General features: G+C 36.4%; 1 protein-coding gene across 1 annotated transcript in view; it reads left to right on the top strand.

The window, feature by feature from the left end:
* The window catches only part of Smp_139790 (protein kinase), a gene marked incomplete at its 3' end in the record, with an annotated part of 100,084 nt that overhangs the window by 55,956 nt on the left and 21,642 nt on the right, over positions 1 to 22,486 (top strand). Inside the window, exons 13-14 of the mRNA XM_018795236.1 lie at positions 9,594 to 9,709; positions 11,485 to 11,880. Coding sequence (XP_018649569.1) covers positions 9,594 to 9,709; positions 11,485 to 11,880 — 512 coding nt within the window. The remainder of the gene's footprint in view (positions 1 to 9,593; positions 9,710 to 11,484; positions 11,881 to 22,486) is intronic.

Below are 22,486 nucleotides of genomic sequence, written 5' to 3'. Positions count from 1 at the left end.
ATGTCATCTATACTCATCTACGTGGATCGTATCACTCAAAGCCCCCTAATGCCGTGGTACGGCCGAGAGTGGGGAGAGTCCACTCTCCCTCTCCAAATGCTCTTACATAGCCACACATATATAGCCTCTGACAGGGAAGTCCTCCTCATTGCCTTCTCACAGCATTACTGTTGTTTACGAAATCGAGAGGACGAAAAGCGAATGTCTGGCACTTTAACCGAGTTGGTGGACACGGAAAGTCAACGTAGAGGTGTTGGAAAACCGTCATTTTAAACTAATTATCCACATTGGCTCCAGTATCCTATGGGAACAAATGGAGTATGAATTAATCGTTGGTGACTGGCTACCATTTGACTACATCTCCTCACAATGCTCCACTGCTTTGTGGATCAGATCTTTAGGTCAAAAGCTCTTGGTATGGCCCCTTAAGAAAACTGCATGCTTCAGTCGGAGCACCCAATCTGGTGCCCCTTTATACTAATATTTATGTGTTTAAATAAATAAAATAAATAAATACCACTATTTATTTGTCCATGTCAATAAAGCTCCATGAATATCTGGTATTCATTAGACAGAATAATATATATGTACATACTTCAAAGCATAGCCTTACTTAAACACTAATTTGTACCGATTCTAATTTAATTTTATGGTTTTGTTTCCTAGTTTAATCATATAGCATTGCGAATTAGGTTTGTTAGCTTGTCGGTGTACATTGTTTTTGTTGATCAGTTCATATAAGACAATAAAATAAGCCATTGTCCTCTGGCTATTACACATAAACCCTGACTTATAAATATAGTAAAATCTGTGTTTAAAAGATGCAAAACCCCCTCTTGTATGTCATGAGTCTAAAACGTGATTCATTTTACATTGACTTAGGTGCTATTTATACAATAAAATTCACCAACACAGATTATATCTGTCTTCTAGACTCATGCCATTAGTCAGTCATTCGATAGTTGTTCAGAATACGAACCAATCTGAGCTAGAGTATCATTGAGAACCAGATACACCGGAGAGCCGTTTTGTTTTATTGTGAAGCTCATCAACGGTGTACAACCATAACCGCACTAGGTATCGAACCCATCAACATTCAGATCTCACAGGAAGCACTTAAATTTCAGACATTTGAGTCAGCATTGAATGGATTTGATCTGCAAATAAAATTATTTCGTGATAATTTACAACCATTTCCCAGTACTTTTAGTGATCTGTCTCTTCATGGTCTTCAAGAATTAACTATACTGGTCACGACATCTCACGAGAACTCCAGAAATCACTGTTTGAATTTTGTCACTAGTGAGCAAATGATAATTACTAGAACGGTGGACGGAACACCTGTACAATATTCCCAGGTTTTCATTGGTTGCCTAACTTAGGTTGGTTCGTGATCTTAATAATTTTCAATTAATCTTTATAAATCGCTATCTTGATTTCATAAATGTTTTTGTTCATTTGTCCTTTTGTCCACTAACAGCTTCTTTTGAACTATAATTCCGAAATACACAATATTACTTACTTACTTACTTACGCCTGTTACCCCTTGTGGAGGAGCATAGGCCGCTCACCAGCATTCTCCATCCAACTTTGTCCTGAGCCTTCCTTTCCAGTTCTTTCCAGTTGCTATTCATCCTTTTCATATCGGCTTCTATTTCCCGGCGTAGTGTGTTCTTTGGCCTTCCTCTTTTCCGCTTCCCTTCCGGATTCCAAGTTAGGGATTGAGTCGTGATGCACATTGGTGATTTCCTCAATGTATGTCCGATCCACTTCCAACGTCTTTTCCTAATTTCCTCTTCAGCTGGAAGCTGGTTTGTCCTCTCCCATAAAACGCTGTTGCTGATAGTATCCGGCCAGTGGATGTTGAGTATTTTGCGTAGACAACTGTTTATAAATACTTGTACCTTCTTGATGATGGTCGTAGTAGTTCTCCACGTTTCTGCTCCATACAGTAGGACTGTCTTGACGTTCGCATTAAAAATTCTGACCTTGAAATTGGTTGAGAGTTGTTTTGAGTTCCATATGTTCTGCAATCGTAAAAATGCTGCCCTTGCTTTGCCAATCCTCGCCTTTACATCTGCATCCGATCCTCCTTGTTTATCAACGATGCTCCCCGGGCACTTGAATGTTTCCACCTCTTCCAGAGTTTCGCCATCAAGTGTGATTGGGTTGGTGTTCTCCGTGTTGCATTTGAGAATCTTGCTTTTTCCTTTGTGAATGCGGAGGCCTATCGATGCGGAGGCTGCTGCTACATTTGCGGTCTTCATCTGCATTTGTTCGTGTGTATGAGAGAGGAGGGCTAGGTCATCTGCGAAGTCCAAATCATCTAATTGATTCTGAGAAGTCCATTGTATTCCGTATTTCCCCTCAGATGTCGAATTCTTCATAATCCAGTCAATCACCAGAAGGAAGAGGAATGGGGAGAGTAGACAACCTTGTCTGACTCCGGTCCTTACTGGAAATGCGTCTGTCAGCTGTCCTCCATGCACCACTTTGCACTGTAGTCCATAGTATGAGTTTTGGATAATGTTGACAATCTTTTCAGGAACTCCATAGTGTCGAAGAAGTTTCCATAATGTTCTCCTGTCCACGCTGTCAAACGCCTTCTCATAGTCGATGAAGTTGACGTATAGTGATGAGTTCCACTCAACTGATTGTTCCACGATGATCCGTAGTGTCGCAATCTGGTCTGTGCACGACCGATCCTTACGGAATCCAGCCTGATGATCCCTAAGTTCGGCGTCTACTGCGTCTTTCATCCGATTCAGCAGCACTTTGTTGAAATCTTTTCCTGATACTGATAACAAACTGATGCCTCTGTAGTTCTCACATTGGCTCAGATCTCCTTTCTTTGGTATGTTGATGAGATATCCCTCTTTCCAGTCCATTGGCACTTGTTCCTCTTCCCAAATCTTCTTGAATAGAAGGTGAAGCATGTTTGCAGTTATTTCAATGTCTGACTTCAGTGCTTCTGCTGGTATATTGTCAGGTCCTGCCGCCTTCCCACTTTTGATTTGTCTGATGACCATCTTGATTTCTTCGATCGTTGGTGGAGTGACATCTATTGGAAGGTCAGTGTGAGCTGCTTCGATGTTCGGTGGATTCAATGGGGCTGGTCTATTCAACAGTTCCTCGAAGTATACTGCCCATCTTTTCCTCTGTTCTTGAATCTCAGTGATTGTCTTTCCTTCTTTGTCTTTGACTGGTCTCTCTGGTTTGCTATATCTCCCTGCCAATTTCTTCGTTGTATCATATAGTTGTCTCATATTCCCTTCTCTTGTAGCTTTTTACGCCGTCGTTGCTAGTTCTTCCATGTATTTCTGCTTGTCGGCTTTAATGCTTTTCTTCGCTTCCCTGTTTGCTTCTGCGTAGTCTGCTTGTGCTTTGACTTTCTCTGCTCGTGTTCGACTGTTGTTAATTGCTAGTTTCTTGTTCTTCCTTTCTTGAATTTTGTCCAGGGTTCCCATAGAGATCCATTCCTTGTGATGATGCTTCTTAGGACCAAGAACCTCCTGACACGTTGAAGTTAGTGCTTCTTTTATCCCTTTCCAGTTGTCCTCCAAAGTAGTTTCTTGTTCTTTCAGTAAATCCTGTAGAGCTTGGAACCTGTTGTTGAGAGTTATCTTGAATTCATGGAGCTTGTCAGTATCTCGAAGGAAGGCTGTATTAAACCTTTGTAGTGCTGTTTGTCCAGTTGTCCAGTGTTTCTTTAGCTTCAGTCTCACCTTGGCCACAACCAGGTGGTGATTTGAAGCTATGTCAGCTCCTCTCCGGGTTCTCACATCTCCCATTGACCTTCGGAATTTTTTGTTGATACAGATGTGATCAATCTGGTTCTCTGTGGTGTTGTCCGGTGAGATCCATGTAGCTTTGTGTATGCGTTTGTGTGGGAATATTGTGCCGCCTATAACCAATTTGTTGAAAGCACATAGGTTTGCAAGTCTCTCCCCATTTTCATTTCTCTCTCCTAGTCCATGTCATCCAATTATATCTTCATATCCTGTGTTGTCCACTCCAACTTTAGCATTTAGATCTCCCATCAGGATGGTGGGGTCCTTTCGTGAGCACTTTGCTATAATTGATTGCAGCCTTTCATAGAACTGATCTTTATCATCGTCGTTGCTATCATTGGTGGGTGCATAACATTGGATAACGTTCATTGTGATCCCTTTCTTCTTTGTTCTGAATGATGCTTTGATTATCCTGGGTCCATGAGATTCCCATCCCACAAGTGCATTTTGTGCTTCTTTGGACAGCATTAGAGCAACTCCCTGAGTGTGTGGAGCATTTTCCCCTTCGTGACCGGAGTACAGCAGCATCTCTCCTGTACCTAACCTTTGTTGTCCAGTTTGTGTCCAATGGGTTTCGCTGATTCCGAGTACTGCCAAGTTGTATCTCCTCATTTCCATTGCTTTTTGGCTGATCTTTCCTGTCTCCCACATTGTCCGGACGTTCCATGTACCTATAAAGAGTGTTGCTCTGGTTGTTAGAAGGTGCATCGGTCTCGTGACTTCCGAAGAATTTCGGCTTTCATCATGAGACGTGATAATTATTCCTTCTAATCCCAGGACAGAGTTTAAATGGTTTGAATTATTTTTTCTGGTTAGCGTTTTCTTAGTGAGTTAGCTTTTCTACGGGATAAAGACGCTAACCCCATGCCCAACCCTCCTCCATTACCGGAGTTTGGGACCGGCAGTAACTCTAGAAGAGCTACAGGCGGAGGAGACTGATATTCATTATGCCGGATACTTTCATGTTCTAGTTACTTTCCTTAGCAATCAAGATCACTATTTTTATACCACCTATTTGTTGATGATCATTTATTATATTGTTACCATTGTCTTTTATTAACGAGACAATCTCTATACTATACGTTGTAAAATGATTAATTACCATATTTTCGCTGTTGGAGCTATTGTTCTTTGTTTAAACGTAACCATAACTCTTTTTAAACTAAGCATATGAATAAATTCACTCGGTATTCTTCGCTTGAATCTTCTCTTTGATGCTAAGGACGGCAAATGACCAGTCTCTTATTGACACATGTACATCCTGTGTGGACTGCCTTGATGTTGCGTTAAGCCACAAGCTCTATAGGTAAAGATGAATGGTGGCTAACATTGGTATCTAGGACGCACGTTTCGTCCTATTTGGGATTCGCTAGCCATATTTGCACCCCAGAGTTGATGTTCACTTTGGGACTCGAACCCAGTACCATTCGCTTGAAACGCCATCGCGTTTTCCACTTTGAGTCCCAGAGATGCAGGTACATCCACCTGATGAGTCCCAAATGGAACGAAACACGCGTCCTGGACTCCGCTTCTAGCCATCATCCATCCTTGCATATTAAGCATAATAATTCTCAATTAGATTATATTAGTTTTTGTCGAATAAAGTTAGTTATATTTGCTGTTGTTTATATTGTTATGAACTGTAAACCTATCTATCAATCTACTGTATTAATTTTTTCCTTTTTATAGTTAGTTATCAGTCAGTTATGATGTTTGGTTTAACATTATTATCATTAGAGAAACTATTATTTTGATATTGGCACCTGTTTATTTTGAGTTTATGATATTTATGTTTAGTCTAGCTATGTTACTCTTGAATATATATTTATATTACTAAAACTCATGATCTAGGGGAAGTTAAAGAGTAGATTAATCTGCTGATCATCATCAAAAGTCTTCAACTATGGTTATCTGTTAATCGCCCATGTTTTCTACTCTTATAAATTATAGTTCAAAGTTGTATCGTAATTGGTTTTTTTTGGCTTTTGTTGCTTACTCATGCTTAAATCACGATATGCTGCTAAGTTACTGAATCTAGTGTTCATATTGTAAGTTGGTCAATGGGATTTGATTATCACTATGTATAAAGGGTTATATCACACTACATACTACTCAATAATTAATCAGTCAATAAGTCACAACGTAGAACTTCGTACGTACGTACATCAGTTCGAGTTGCCATAAAACATTACGACCAAGGTACAATTATCGATTCAAATCCCATAGTGTTAGAAGTAGTAAGAGTATAAGCATTATGTGAAACAGGGTTTGAAGATTTTATTCAAGGAGTATAATCCAGTGAAATAAATTTGGAAAGAGAAAAAAAAGAAAGTGACATGAAGAATTCGGAGTACTAGAATTTGGCATAACACAAAGAGTGGATGCACCTTCGCCATTGCAAACGATTTTGAGCTATGTCATTCAAGGTCTCTAACCATCGATTGTTATCATCTCGCTGATCTTAACCAGGCAGCCTACACATACATACACACACATAATTAATATTGAAGGTCTGATATGATACAAGGTTTTTAATAACAACTTTAATTATAATACACTGATTGATGTAAGTTCACACCTCATTGAGATACCTTAATATTTTATTTCATTTTGAAGATATATTTTGCTGAACAGTCTCACTTATCAACAAACTTTAGTTCACGGCTTTTTATCAACTATTTCAAACCACATTGCATCAGACATTTAGATTTAAAGTGTAGATAATATATCTATCAGCCATGTCAACTATTTATGTCTATAGGTGGTATCAGTACGGAATTGGGACTTCAGAAGTCAACTCCTCCTGTAGTGAACGAGAACATGGGTGGAGACAATCGAATGTATTTGAAACGAGAATTATAGACTATCTCACTAAAATCTGACAACCATCTAGTAAACAGTTAATTTGCAAAATAACAATCGATTATCTGTATCTTGACTATTCCTTCTGCAAATATCAGTTGATCTTCTCTGATTTCGTTGTTCATGCATTTTTATACCAATTGAGTTCCATTTCGGTTCTTTCCTTATCAATCTTCTAGTGAAATACAGTCTATGCCTGACCATCGCCATATACTACTTACGTGGATATAAGTAACCCACACCACACTACGACCTTTACAGGGATTGGCCTTTATATCATCAGAATCTTGTGGCGACCATTTAAACCTTTAGTACTGCTAAAGGTCCCTGAAGACCGTTCATCAGACAAAAGTGCTTTCACATTGGATATCAGTCTATGACGCAGCAACAAATGGATTTTCATAATAATCTAAATATTTAAATTTGCTACCTCTTTGCTTAGACTCAGTCCCAAAATCAAGTTTTTAAATAGCCATCGATAAAACATCCTTGAACATAAATTTTATTCTCTCCAGTTTTTATTAGTAAAACATTGCTATATAGTCTTTGCGAAACTCATATTCAGTTTCAGTACACACTTATCTTCCCTTTGATCGTATTCGAACATTCAATAATCAGTAGCCTTCAGTTTAATCAGTTACGCCAGTATTGGGTAGCATATATCCAATAGTGAATTATTTGTTTTCAGTATGTAGAATGCACTAATTAGATACTTATTTGTCTGTCTCTTTAACTTAATTTCCTCTTTCGTTTCTCTTTTCTAGCCACATGTTGTAGAAGCACATTCAATTCATGTGGCACATCATAATGTAAGTCCTGAGAATGGTGATCAGCTATGTCGGATGACTCAAAGTGTTGCCGTCAGTAAAACAATAGCTACCACTACTACTACTATTCAAGTTAATGGTACAAATGTTCAATCTAACGATTCATCTGTCAATTTAACAAATCCTTCTAATCATGATAACATTCCTAAATCAATTAGCATTGATGATTACATAAAAGCAGAGAAACATCGAAATGATCGTCAACATTTATCAATAGGTGATTATGATAATAATGGAGAAGAGGATGATTTAAACGATATTATACATTATACACCAGAACGTATATCACCAATGTCATTTGATCGTGGTACAGTAACTACAATTGAATCACATTTATCTAGTATAATAGCTCAAGATGAAATTGATGATTGTCGTGATAATAATAATAATAACAATAATCATCATAAAGAGTTTGATTATTCTTCATCAAAACAGATTATTACTGATTCAGAAAAATTTTCCAAATCTCCACCATATGCTTGTCTTGATGTTATACATAATGATAATCCAGATGAATGGGATTTAGGTGTAGCCGATCGTGATTTATTAGCCGCTGATGGTTTACTTTATTTAGATCGTAGTCATCCGGTAAGATAAATTCTTTATTATATTTAAATATATATTCTCAAATAAAAATAATATATAATTCTGTATTACGACAGGTATATATATGACTGTCTTTCTGACTCACACAAGAATATGTTGACTAGGTACCTGACTGACTTTTCCCGATAGCGTATCCTTTTCGTAATTTCTCACCTACTGTTTGATCTTAAAATGGCTATGAGGATGGACACATGATATGTTCATACTTGTCCATCGGTCATTGGATTCATTTCAAATCAAGTGGAAAATCCAACAGCAATATCCTCGAATGTTTATCATAGTTCACATTAGAGCTTATCTTGTATCATGTCATCTATCATAAATATTTCCAGATTAAATGTAATACGCGACTAGCGTAACCAATGACTGGAGACGCTGGGTGACATGGCTTAGAATCGATCACAATGGCTTAGGTGTACACACTTTATCTTTCCTTAAACTGTGAGATTAAAATTGCTTCATATCTGTCTTTCTTCCTGTACTATATTCTTATATACAACCTTTCTTTTATATATTACCACCACTAAATTAACTACTTCTATGAATTTGGTATTCGTCTTGTTATGGTAATGAAGTGTGGTAACTTGAACCGATTCTTATATGTGCGTGGTCCTACGTTGTATCTGAATAACTAACTGAATCTGTATACATTTGTAGTATTCATTTTGTATGCCGTAGTTTTGTTATATCAGTATCAATGCTTATAAGTTTTGATATTAGCGGTTAAGAATGACACATATATGCGAATAATATTGTTTTTAATCAGATCTTATTAAACCAATAAAGATAGTTTACGGATCAGTGATAACAACGAAACCGATTTCATAATAAGGCATAATAAGTAAAAAGTACGTATTGAGAATGATTATCTAAGTTGTAAGATCATATTGTTTAAGCCTGAATTAGTAAATTCTCAGTCAGTCAGTCACAACGTAGAACTTCGTACGTATGTACGTACATCAGTTCGAGTTGCCATACCACATGAGCACAGAGATGCAGTTGTCGATTCAAATCCCATAGTGATAGAAGTAGTAAGAGTATAAGCATTATGTGAAAGATTAGGGTTTGAAGATGTTATTCAGTAAATTCTCATAATATACAATCCTGACTATGGATCCCGGTTACTTGTTATCTGAAGTAAACTTTTAACCGAATTCTGTTGCGCCTCATCTGTGTAGCTTTGAATATATTTCAATTTCACTTTCTCATACAATCGAATTCCTATATTTATTTAATCTACAAACCCATTTTCTTTTTGAATCGTTTCTTTTATGTTGTCATCAATACTGTTATTACTTATACAACTATAATATCTTTCCATGTTGGTATGATGTCGTGATCTAAACTGATGCACTTATGTTCTAGTTTCAACGTTGTATATGACTGACTGATGTATTCTCTATTGAGGAGTTTTGTGTTAAAACTAATCATCTTTCTGAAAAGTTGATATTTTTATTATTTATTTTTTTGGGTATCTATTATCATTATTATTAATTTGCATCATCAGGAATCACTCAGTGATCGAATTAGTGAATTTGGATTTCGAATTCATGGTTCATCTGAAGGTGAAGAAGATTTAGAAGATGAGGATGATGATCCAGATGATACTGGGATTCGAGATGAGTAAGTTTTGTTTACATTTTTTTCTTATAACCATTTATTATTATTATTTGTGTGCATGTATGTGTCTGTTTACCTGCTGTGCGATTAATTTACATCTTTAAAATTGATGTTATGCAACAATTATTGGAATAAAGTGTTCTTTGTTACATGGATTTGTAGTATTTTCTAAATTATTTACGTTATGTTCTCCCAAAATCCTAATCTTCTGAATTTTTCATGTCCGTCTAGCAAACAGAGGACGGGTTTACTGTGCAGCAGTTCGTTCCGTCATACTTTATGGCAGTGAAACATGGCCGATAAGAGTAGAGGATATTCGTAGGCTGCTAGTATTCGATCATAGGTGTCTTCGAAGCATTGCTCATATATCCTGGGACCATCGAGTAAGTAATGCAGTTGTAAGGAAACCGGTACTAGGTAAGGATAGCAAATCGATTGATGAAGTAGTGAAACCTGATCAGTTGAGATGGCTGGGACACATGTATTACGTATGCCCAACCACCGACTGCCCCGACGTGCAATGTTTTATGGTGTAGGAGTAGGTTGGAAGAAAGCTAGGGACGGCCAGACCGACACGTAGCACAAATCCATGAAGTCATTAACAAGTGGACTGAGCCATGTTAGTAGGTCTAGACTACTTGGTTGGGATTCGCGAGATGATAACAATCGATGGTTAGAGACCTTGAATGACGAATGGCGAAGTTGCATCCACTCTTTGTGTTCTGCCAAATTCTAATCTTCTGAATTCTTCATATCACTTTCTTTTTTTTCTCTTTCCAAATTTATTTCACTGGATTATACTCCTTGAATAACATCTTCAAACCCTGTTTCACATAATGCTTATACTCTTACTACTTCTAACACTATGGGATTTGAATCGATAATTGTACCTTGGTCGTAATGTTTTATGGCAACTCGAACTGATGTACGTACGTACGAAGTTCTACGTTGTGACTAACCGACTGACTGACTATAATGAAAGAGAAGTTCTATTCATCTGTAAAGTCATTGTTATATTGTAAACTATATCAAAATATTAAACGGATTATTGTACTTAAGTATAAAACAATATTGATGCGACTGGGACTTTCTAAATCTATAAATTCGCTTTGAATGCTATTTATAAAAGTTAGTGTACTTTGAGTGTTAGAATATCTATTATGATTGATTACCATACATATGACATTAAAGGAAGTATATCATAAGTAATTTACAAAATATTGATCTCTAGTTATTCATTGTATGTATTCGTAATGATTTTGAAAGGTCGGAGTTCACATGATGAATGCGTTCATTCCTTGGAAACATCGAATGGCATAGTTCAGGATTGTTCGTAATAATTTCTCTCTACATTTCTTCAGTCCACTACATCTTTTCCAATCATATTTCCAATGTTCTTCCGTATTCATTAATTATTGTTAATACTTTACTTTGATCTCTTTTTTTTAACTCATCTTGTTAATTTCATCTTGTCGTACGTATGTAGTATGACGACTTGGGCCAATGATCATCCATATCAGATTGTACTTTGATAGTGACGACTGACTGTTGTAGAAATTTTAGAAATTTTTCCGCTAAACACAAAACACCAGTCGTACGTATAAGGTATGACGACTTGGTTCAACGATCATCCATGTCAGACTGTACATTGATAGTGACGACTGACTGTTGTAGAAATTTTTCCGCTAAACACAAAACACCAGTGTAACTATTTTTCGTCCTATCTTTATTGTTTCACTAACGTACCCCCTCTGTCAAAATTTTTTTTTTCATTTTAGAATAATTATACCAAATGATTTATCTAACATAAATATGATGAATTTATGTCAGTTACCATCGAATACAAATAATGGTGAAGGTATCTCACCAACATTAAGTCGTATGAATAATATGAATACAAATGGTAATACTAATGACATTCCTTCTACACAAAAAGTATCATTATCAACAATGGAAGGTACGAATCCAAATATTCAAATGACAAATGGTAATCAAAATGGTGATCATATGGATTTATTAAATAAAAGTACAAAATTGAATTCTACAATGATAAATACTACTACTAATAATAATGTTAATAATCATAATAACAGATTAATCAGTCAAAAAGAATTAGATTTAAATGATATTGTTAATTCTACTGGTCATGAATTTTATCCAGAGAAATCCGGAGAGTAAGTGTTTATTGAATTTTTCTGGTTAGCGGTTTTTTAGCGAGTTGGTTTTCTACGGGATGGAGTCGCTAATCCCATGCCCAACCCTCCTTTACCCAGTCTTGGGACTGGCAGTAGCTCCCGGAGGAGCTACAAGCGGAGTGTTTATTAGATTTATTTATTTATTTATTTGAACACATAAATATTGTTACAAGAGGGCACCAGATATATATACGTGGCACAAATCTCATTTGATTTGTGTGAGGGATGTGATGATACTGTCCGGGTGCCCATACTGAAGCAGATAGTTTTCTTAGGGGGCCATACCCAGACCCTTTGACCTAAAGATCTGATTTACAAGGCAGTGGAGCATCGTAAGGAGACGCAGTCCCATGGTAGTCGGTGACTAACGATTGATTCATACACCATTTTTTCCCTCAGGGTGGTGGGGCCCATTGGTTTTGAATGAGGGTCTTGCAACTTCCCTAGGTAGACTTTCTGTGTCCACCAACCCGGTCAAAACGCCAGACATTCGCTTTTCTTCCTCCTAATTTCGTAAATAACACCTCCGCCACGAGAATGCAGTGAGTAGGACTTCCATAGCTGTAGCTGTATACGCCTGGCCATATGAGAGCATTTCGAGAGGGAGAGGTGACTCTCCCCACTCTCGGCCGTACCAGGGCATTAGGGGGCTATTGGGTTGATTGTATGGTTCGAATGGTAATTAATAAGGAAACCTAAGATGTATAGTTTTTATTCGATGTTAAGAGTCATCATTTGGGTTTTACTCGTCACTCTATTACTTCGTCCTTTCAATGATTTTATCAATTCCTTTAAACAATATATTGTTATCCGTTTGATTACTGTGTTATAATAGTGTAGTGAACGAGAACACAGGCGGGGGAAACCATATGTATTTGAACACAAAAGTATAGAATAGAGCGAAAAGTGTTTCCTTTCTATCAGACTTCTTCCTCTAACATATATTACATCAAAATGCAACATCATCACGGTAATCTGCATAAGGTTCAGCAGTCATTTGATTATCGTAATCATAAATATAGGAACATTTGTTGTAGCTGCTCAATTAGAACGTATTCTCTAAAATCCGCTGTAAACCGATTGTACATGAGTATTAGGTACTGGAATAGGCGCCGTGACCTTCAAGTCGCTCAAACGCTTCTGATTGACTCATCCATAAATTATAGTCTCGCTCAATTCATTTTGTTTATTGTGAACTTATGAAGAAATCATTTTATAATGTGGTTCATAGAATCATCAGAGAATTTATGATTTCTTCAGTTAGCTACAACGTAGGACCAGGCACACATATGCATTGATCCAAGTTGCCATACCTCGTTAGCACAACAAGATGAACGCCAAATTCATAGAAGTAATTAATTTAGTGGTGGTAATAGATTAAAGAAAGATTTGTTTATAAGGATATAGTATAGGAAGGAAGAAAGTTATGAAGCAATTTTAATCTTAAGGTTTAAGGGAAGTTAAAGAGTGTATACACCTATACCATTGTGATCGATTCTGAACCATGTCACACACAGTCTCCAACCATTGATTACGATAGTCACGCGGACCGCATCCAAATAGTCTAGATCTACTAACATGGTTCACACTAGAAGTTAGTGACTTCGAGAACTGGTGCGACGTTTTGGTTTGACCGCCCCTAACTTTCTTCCAACCATCACCAATACTAGTCAGCATAGCGCGTCATGGTAATCGGTGTTCAGGCAACTATCTCAGTCGATGATTTCTTCATATCGATATAGATCTATATGAATTTAACTATAAGTCTTCAACGAACTTTTTAATAAAGATTCTGTAGGTGATTATGAATTCTCAAAAACAAAAAAAAAACCAACTACGAGAAGGATTCAGAAAACAATCTTTAGTTGAATTTATATTTGAGCTTATATAAATAAGATTATATAACTATATTTCTTCAATATTAAGTTCGAATAACAGATAATAAGCCTTGATAAACTTCTCAAATGCACAAAACTGTTACGAAATACATTTGTAAATCTAAGTTATGCTTAAATTCACCTGATATTGTTTGCTTGAATCTTCTCATTGACTTGAATGCTTGTGAATTAAGGCTATATCGAAGCAATACGCACAGCATACACATATTCCAAGAGACTGATCAATTGCTGTCCTAAACATCGATGGGGAGATTTAAACAAACAATTTCAAGTGAATTCAAACTTCACCCCATTGCACAAGCAAGTGGTTATCAGGACTCAGTAGCTGAGTAGATAACGCGATGGCGTATGGAGCGAAAGGTACTAGGTTTGAGTCCCAGAGTGAACATCATCTCTGGGTTGCAAATATATACGGTTAACGAGTCCCGAATGGGACGATATTCTTGTCCTGGATACCACTGCTAGCCACTATCCATCTTTGCTTATTAAATTATGCTTAGTCACAAACAATGTACCGGATACACTAATTAAAATTTAACTTCTTCCTTTAGATTTTACAATGATTTCTCTTGGTTACTTTTTTCTGCTCATTTGTTGTTTATAGAGGTAGTCCAATTGTTATATACTCGTTTTTGTATGTATTTGTTGTTTTTTCATTGTCATATTCATTAGATTTTATGCTCCAAATGTTCATAGTCTTTGAATTCGTTATCTATAGACTGACCCTCTTTTTGTATATATATATTTATGAATGTATTTCCACTCATCTTCGTGGACTGATGCAAACTCTCAAGCATTTCTTTCTATGATCTCATTAAGAAAAAATTTTTTTGGTGTATTATTTCCTGTTACATGAATTTGTTGTATAAATCACTTGGTTAGATGTTTTAGTTCGGGTGTTTTCAATGAATATCTTATTTTTTATTTAAACACATAAACATTGGTACATGGAGGTATCAAATAGATATGTGCCATACTTCTTTATTCGATTCGTGTGAGGGTTGGGATATTGTTTGGGTAACCGAACCGAAGCAGCTGGTTTCCTTAGGAAACCACTCCCCAAGCCTTTGGCCCGAAAGTCTTATCCACAAGACACTAGAGCTATGTTAGGATATGCAATCCTGTGGTAGCCGGTGGCCAACAATAGGTTCGTATGGTTTTTGTTTCTTTATGATGTTTGAGCTCATGTATACCACTGATTTTGATTGGGGGTTTTTCAACTCTTCTGGGTGGATTCTCCATATCGAAAACCGGGTAAAGCTCCGGACATTCACTTTTCGTGCTTTCAACCTTGTAGACAACATCACTACCACGAGAATGTATTGGTTAGGACTTCCCTGACAATAGTTGTATACTCGTGGCCATGTGAGAGGATTCAGAGAGAGAGAGAGAGAGTTGATTCTTCCCAACCTCGGCTGTACCAGGGCAACAAAGTTTATACCAGTTGTCATTTGATGTACGCTGAAACAATCTTTCATGTCATCAGTATTAACTCCTGGAATGTGGATCTGTGAAAAGCTAAAATTTCACTATTACAAAATAATTATAATAAATGTGTTATTTATTTATTTATTTATTTATTTAAACACATATATATTGGTACATATGCGCCACACTTTTGTGTGTGGGCTGTGATACTGCCCGGGTGCCCAAACCGAAGCAGGTGGTTTTCTTAGGGGACCACACCCGGAGCCTTTGACCTAAAGGTCTGATCCACAAGGCAGTGGAGCATCGTGAGGAGATGCAGTCCCATGGTAGCCGTTGACCAATGACAGGTTCGTCCGCCATTCGTTCCATCAGGTACTGGAGCCCATGTACACCATTGGTTTGGAATCAGGGTTTTCCAACTCCCCTAGGTGGACCCTCCGTGTCCACCAATCCGGTTATAGCGCCGGACATTCGCTTTTCGTCCTCTCACTTTTGTGAAGAACACCCCCGCCACGAGAAGGCAGTGAGTAGGACTTCCCTGGCAGAGGCTATATATTCTCTGGCCATGTGAGAGCATTTCGAGAGGGAGAGTAGACTCTCCCCACTCTCGGCCGTACCAGGGCATTTGGGGGCAAAATGTGTTAGTACAGTTTCATTGACAATGAAAGAAAAAAATTTTCGTAATAGATTTTGAAATTCTAGATTGTTTTGATTAGTCTATGTTAGTATATGTACATCTCTGGGTAGATTATCTCGATATAAAAAGAGATTCGTTATAAAGTGGTTACATCACGACTATTCGCATAAGATGCATCTATATATGCCAACATTAACTGATCCAAATTCAGTCTTTATTATCAGTAATGAGATAATTCAAACCCTTACTAGCTGTACTACATATATACCTGTCAACATAACAGTATCATGTCAGTCAGTCAGTTACAACGTAGAACTTCGTGCGTACGTACATCAGTTCGAGTTGCCATACCACATTAGCACAGAGATGAAATTGTCGATTCAAATCCCATAGTGGTAGAAGCAGTAAGAGTATAAGACTGTATCATTTCAGTGAGTCTAGTGTCTTCCATAGACAAATCGACATTAATTTCACGTTTAAATCATTCATAGTCTTATCATTCAATCAAATATGTTATAATCACTGATAAATCACTTGAAGAATCATTTAAGGATTATAAATGTCTGGTTCTTTTATAGTACAACATTCATCAATCAATTTAATGCAAAATATCTTAATCATATCACATTGTAAACTGTTGGGGATGTCAAATCCCCAGAACTTACTTGGTAAATGGCTTAATTTTGTAATTTTATCTTGAAAATTTGAATTTCTTTGTTTTCGCGCCATAAGCGCTCTTTTCAACTTCGAGTCGAATTTTTCACTTGTAAAATATCTTAAACACTATTGGTCCGTTCTATCTTTGAGTGAGTTATTTTTTAATGCTGACCAAGGACAATTTATTGCTGTATATATACGTCTGATTTTTCCCCTTACGATTGCTGTGCTTCTGGCTGCTACGGAATATATTTTCTCCGTTTCCAACTTGGACTTCTTACTCTAGTTAGCTGGGTCTGGGACGCTCCAGAATAGCTAGCTTATCGGTCTCTGGTCACAAGTCTTTGTTCCGTTCGCTGACTAGTGAATTCGAAACGCTTCATATATAACATAAACCTAACATATTAATGACTCAGATAATTATTTCATAAGTGTTTCTTTTTTTTCTTCTTTAACTCATTGCTTATCAGCCTACCAATGGTAATTTATTATACTAAAGTAAGAGTATATTAACTTGATAGTTAAATATATGTAGTTTTGATAGCCTTATTAGGTTAGTTTCTGACAAAATCTTGGCATAAATCTAGACAACTCACTTGATTTTTCACCAAATTAGGTTCCTCACATTTGTTGACACTACTAATGGAGTATTGTTAAAGTTATCTATAAAGTGTTATCGTTTGTTTGTATAATTTTATCGCTTTGTGTAATATAATGTTAGAATTTAATTCGATAGACTTATGTACCATCTTCTTATGTTTTCTTATAACTTTAATTTAATAATCCAATTAGACTTTACACGTGATTATCTTATTTAAGATAGGCCCCCAAATGTCCTGGTACGGCTGAAAGTGGGGAGAGTACGCTCTCCCTCTCCAAATGCTCTCATATGGCCACACGTATATAGCTACTGCCAGGGAAGTCCTACTCACTGCCTTCTCGTGGCATTACTGTTGTTTACGAAATTCACAGGACGAAAAGCGAATGCCCGGCGCTTTAACCGGGTTGAGGGGGGGAGTTGGAAAACCCTCATTCCAAACTAATGGTGCACATGGGCTCGCTCCAGTATCCTGAAGGAAAAAATGGCGTATGAATCAATTGTTTGTCATCGGGTGCCATGGGATTGCATCTCCTCACGATGCTCCACTGCCCTGTGGATCGGATCTTTAGGTCAAAGGCTCTGGGTGTAGCCCTTTAAGAAAACCACCTGCTTCAGTTTGGGCACCTAGGCAGTATCACAGCCCTCACACAAATCTCATTTGATTTGTATGACGCATATATATCTGGTGCCCTTTTGTATCAATATTTCTGTGTTTAAATAAATAAACTTAAGATAGAAATAAAGTATTTGAATTTCTCCATATATTGCTCAATGCTTCGTCTATACACCTCGATGTTGATTAGTTATTGTTGACCTTTAACCTGTCATTATTTACTTCTTTATTCTAATTAAAATGATAATGATCATTACAATTTTTGTCTACTAGAAGATCAAATTCTATATGGATACAAAGAAAAAAAGTCATACAATTTTAATTCTCACAGTTGAGATCATGAATCAATTGAAGCTAGACCACCATGAAAAACCTGAAAGCACTGGACGCCCGTTTCGTCCTATTATGGGACTCCTCAACAGTGCACACCCACGATCTCGCACTCGCGAGATTCGAACCTAGAACCTACCAGTCTCGAGCCAGAGCCCTTAACCGACAGACCACTTAGCCGGCCGTCATCCAACGGTGTTAATGTCTAACTTCAACTAATCCACGAAATTGCGCGACCAATTGATTCATGATCTCAACTGTGAAAATACTAAATTCTCCACAAAACCCACTCTGATCAATTTTAATTCTGTATAGATGTATGTACGTGTATGTGTGTTTATGTTAAGTGGTAATGAAAAATAAATTTTTTTCTTCTAAACTATATTTCCTTATCTTTTTTGCTTTATCTTTAATCCTTATCGGTTTATCTCCTTGTCTTTGTCGTTATTATTTATATTTCATATATAGACAAAAGGATTATGTTATCACTGTCATGAGATTTCTTTCTTTCATCTTACCCCAGTAATATTTTGAATTCCTATATAGTCATCATATGACTTATTTACCGCTTCACTTGTCTCATATATCCATATATCCTTTGTCCCACAGATATTATTATTATTATTGTCTATAGAGGGGTTTTGTTGTTGAATGTGTTCAAACTTATGACTGAACTTATCAATGGCAACGTTTGGAACACTGATATTATCCATTACAAACTATGTATGTCTAGACGTTATCCATAGTATTAAATACTGTTATTATTTTGTAAGTTAGTTTGTTATTGACCTATACATAGTCATATGTTCACATAGATACATACATAATCAGCTGATTATTGTCTATGTAATTTTTCAAATATGTATTTGTTCAACTTTATAATAATGTTCAAATGGTCTAAAAATAAATACCATTCTTGATTGAAATCAATCTATATCCTATCAACCAATTGAGGGACGATTATACTGCACAGTAGTTCGTTCTGTTCTACTTTACGGCTGTGAAACATGGCCATTAAGAGTAGAAGATACTCGTAAGTTACTAGTATTTAACCACAGATGTCTTAGAAATATTGCTAGCATCTGCTGGGATCATCGGGTAAGTAATAGTGAGGTTAGACACATAGTATTAGGGAATGATAGTAAATCAGTTGATGAGGTGATGAATCTTCATCGACTGAGATGGTTGGGCCACGTGTTACGTATGTCGCAGCACCGATTACCACGACACGCAATGCTGACTAGTATCGGGGATGGCTGGAAGAGAGTCAGGGGTGGTCAAACCAAAACGTGGCACCAAGTCTCGAAGTCACCAACTTCTAGTCTGAACCATATTGGTAGAAGCAGACTACCTGTTTGGGGTCCTCGTGACTATCGTAACCAATGGTTGGAGACTCTGTTTGACATGGCTCAGGATCGACCACAATGACGTAGGTGTATACACTCTTTATCTTCCCTTAAACCTTGAGATTAAAATCACTTTATATCTGTCTTTCTTCCTGTACTATATCCTTATGTACAACCTTTTTTATATATATTACCACCACTAAATTAAGTACTTGTATGAATTTCGATTTCATCTTGTTGTGCTAATGAGGTATGGCAACTTGGATCGATGCATATGTATGCCTGGTGACAGTGACTTATCGACTAGACCAATAACACGTAAACCCGTACGAGCTAGTCTAGAGTCTTTATCAGCCCTTTTTCATAGCCTTGTTTGTGGAGTTCAGAACATCAATTTCAGCCTCCACGATATGAATCATGTATTTCAAAGGTCATGGGTTTATATACAAAGCAAATAGAACATATTGCAACATAAAATAGAAAATAACATTTATACAAAATATAGCCAAAAGTGGCTGTGAATAGGGGAGATAGTAAATAATAGACAGCGGATAACTCAAGAACGGTAAATCGTATAATAATATTTCATAGGTCAAAATAAAGCTCATAATATGAGGGACATGAATAGTTTAGTTACTTATCAATTATACAATAAGAATATATGAATCGTATTGGTTCATCAATAGATCCCAACAGTTACCATTCATTATTCTCGTCGGGATATATCATATTTATTGTCTTAACAACTATGAATTCTGAAAAAAAAAACTCATCTGACTAAGATTAGCTCATTGATAATCGGTGGTATACTTTAATATCAATAATTCTTCATATTTAAATTCTCCCTTGTTTATTACTTTCATTCTCTCTTTTAGCTGTTAATCTATAAAATAATCATCAAATTTTCTTTGTCTCCGTCAATATACTAGTTAACAACATAGTCTTTGTTGTGATTGTTGTCATACGTCGCTCCATGATTCTCGTTGTTATCTTTCCTCTTTGTACTAAATTATTGACATTATCACTTTTATATTATCATTCATTATGAATGATCGATTTTTTGATTTTTTTAATTATTTTTTTCTCTATTCTCCTCTTATTGCCAAAAATGAAAACCCAATAACTCTTTTATCCATTCTATTAGCAACTATTCAATGATCAAAATAGATTTTGATTGGATAAATTATGATAAAAGAAAGAGATAGATAGATAGATATATGTTTAAGCATAAATCAATACTTTTATCCCTTGTCGTTTGTTTTTTCTCTCTATTTTGATAGAACAATAAATTATTTTTAAACCAAGTTGGATAGTGACTAGCAGTGGAATTCAGTTTGATACGCGTTTCGTCCTATTTAGGACTCGTCAGCTGGATGTACTTGTATCTCTGAGTTGATGTTCACTCTGGGACTCAAACCCAGTACCTTTCGCTTCAAACGCCATCACGTTATTGAGTCCTGATAGTCACTTGCTTGTGGAATGAGGTGATTCAGTAGCTAAGTGGATAACACGATGACGTTTGAAGCGAAAGGTACTAGGTTCGAGTTCCTGAGTGAATATTAACTTTGAGATGCAGATATATTCATCTGATGGGTCCCAAATCGGACAAAACGCGCTCCCTGGATTCCACTATCCATCTTGCTTATAATGCTTGTGAATTAAGACTATATCGAGGTAATACGCACAGCATGCACATATGTCAATAAGAGACTGACCATTTGCAGTCCTAAACATCGATGGGAAGATTCAAAACAAACAATACTAATGAATTCAATAAATTGTTTCTTGTAATGAAAAGATATATTATCCCTTCTTTTACTGATATCATAACTGGCTGATTGAAGTTAAGAAATTTAGTTTCAAATATCATTTGTTACTAGCCAGTTTTTTTTATTGTAATAAGCCGATTCAATATTTTAAGCATCAGCTGATTTTTTAAAAAAAAACAGATTTCACTATATTGTACTTTGATCATTTAAAAGGTTTGCCGATACTATGTAGGGTTGCAATTATTCCCCTCTCAAAATTGAATTTCATAGACTATCTGATTATTGTATTTTATTAAATTCACTTATTAGTTTGTATGTAATTCTATACAACTTCTGGAATTGTATCCATGAATAATCATTATATTGAATTGTTGGAAAGCTTTCTTCTATTTCACATGATAAGCTGACTATTAACTGTATAAGCAAAGATGAACAGTGGCTAGTAGTGGAATCCAGTTTGACGCGCGTTTCGTTCTATTTGGGATTCGTCAGCTGGATGTACTTGTATCTCAGAGTTGATGTTCACTCTGGGACTCGAACCAAATACCTTTCGCTCCAAACGCCATCGCGTTAACCACTTAGTTACTGACCCCTTATAGCCACTTGCTTGTACAGTTGAGTGAAGTTTGAATTCAGTGACTGACCAGTTTCAGTCCTAAGCATCAATGTGAAGATTCAAACAAACAATACTAAATGACTATTAACTTGTTTAATAATTACAGATTAATGGATTCGACTTCAAGTTTCACTTCAATTTGTGAAGGCTAATAACAATGTCTGGTTGCCTTAGTCATAGTAGATGAAACAGGGCTTGGACATGCACTTAGTAGGTGAAAGTCAATTGTCCTAATCACTGAATTATCACATTAAGCTTAATTAAAAAACAATCGACTTCTTCATTATAATTGGAAATTAAACAAATAATCTGAAAGAGAAGTTGTATTAGATATTCGATCTTCGTTGTACATCATCATTGTTTAATCATTTGACAAAATCTCGTCTCTCCTCTTCCGCAGTAAAAAAAATGTCACTCCTGATTCATGCTTAAAAAAATTAAATCGTTTTTTGATGCCCCCTAGTACTTTTATTCATTAACTGTCAATCGTTATGATGCGGGAGTACCAACTTGCATACACACAAACACTCATACGGTCAGTACTCATGATAGTTCCTTTTTGTCTATTGAGATTGATTTTCTGTGTAATTTTTATTATTGATGTGAGGGAGTTAGACAGGTTAACGTTTTATCCTGGTTTAGAACTTCTTCACACCCTTTGCAACCACGACCTCACTAGGGATCGGACTC

The sequence above is a fragment of the Schistosoma mansoni genome, chromosome 2 (genome assembly GCF_000237925.1).
Source record: "Schistosoma mansoni strain Puerto Rico chromosome 2, complete genome".
Lineage (NCBI taxonomy): Eukaryota > Metazoa > Platyhelminthes > Trematoda > Strigeidida > Schistosomatidae > Schistosoma > Schistosoma mansoni.
This window is presented reverse-complemented; position numbering and strand designations above follow the sequence as displayed.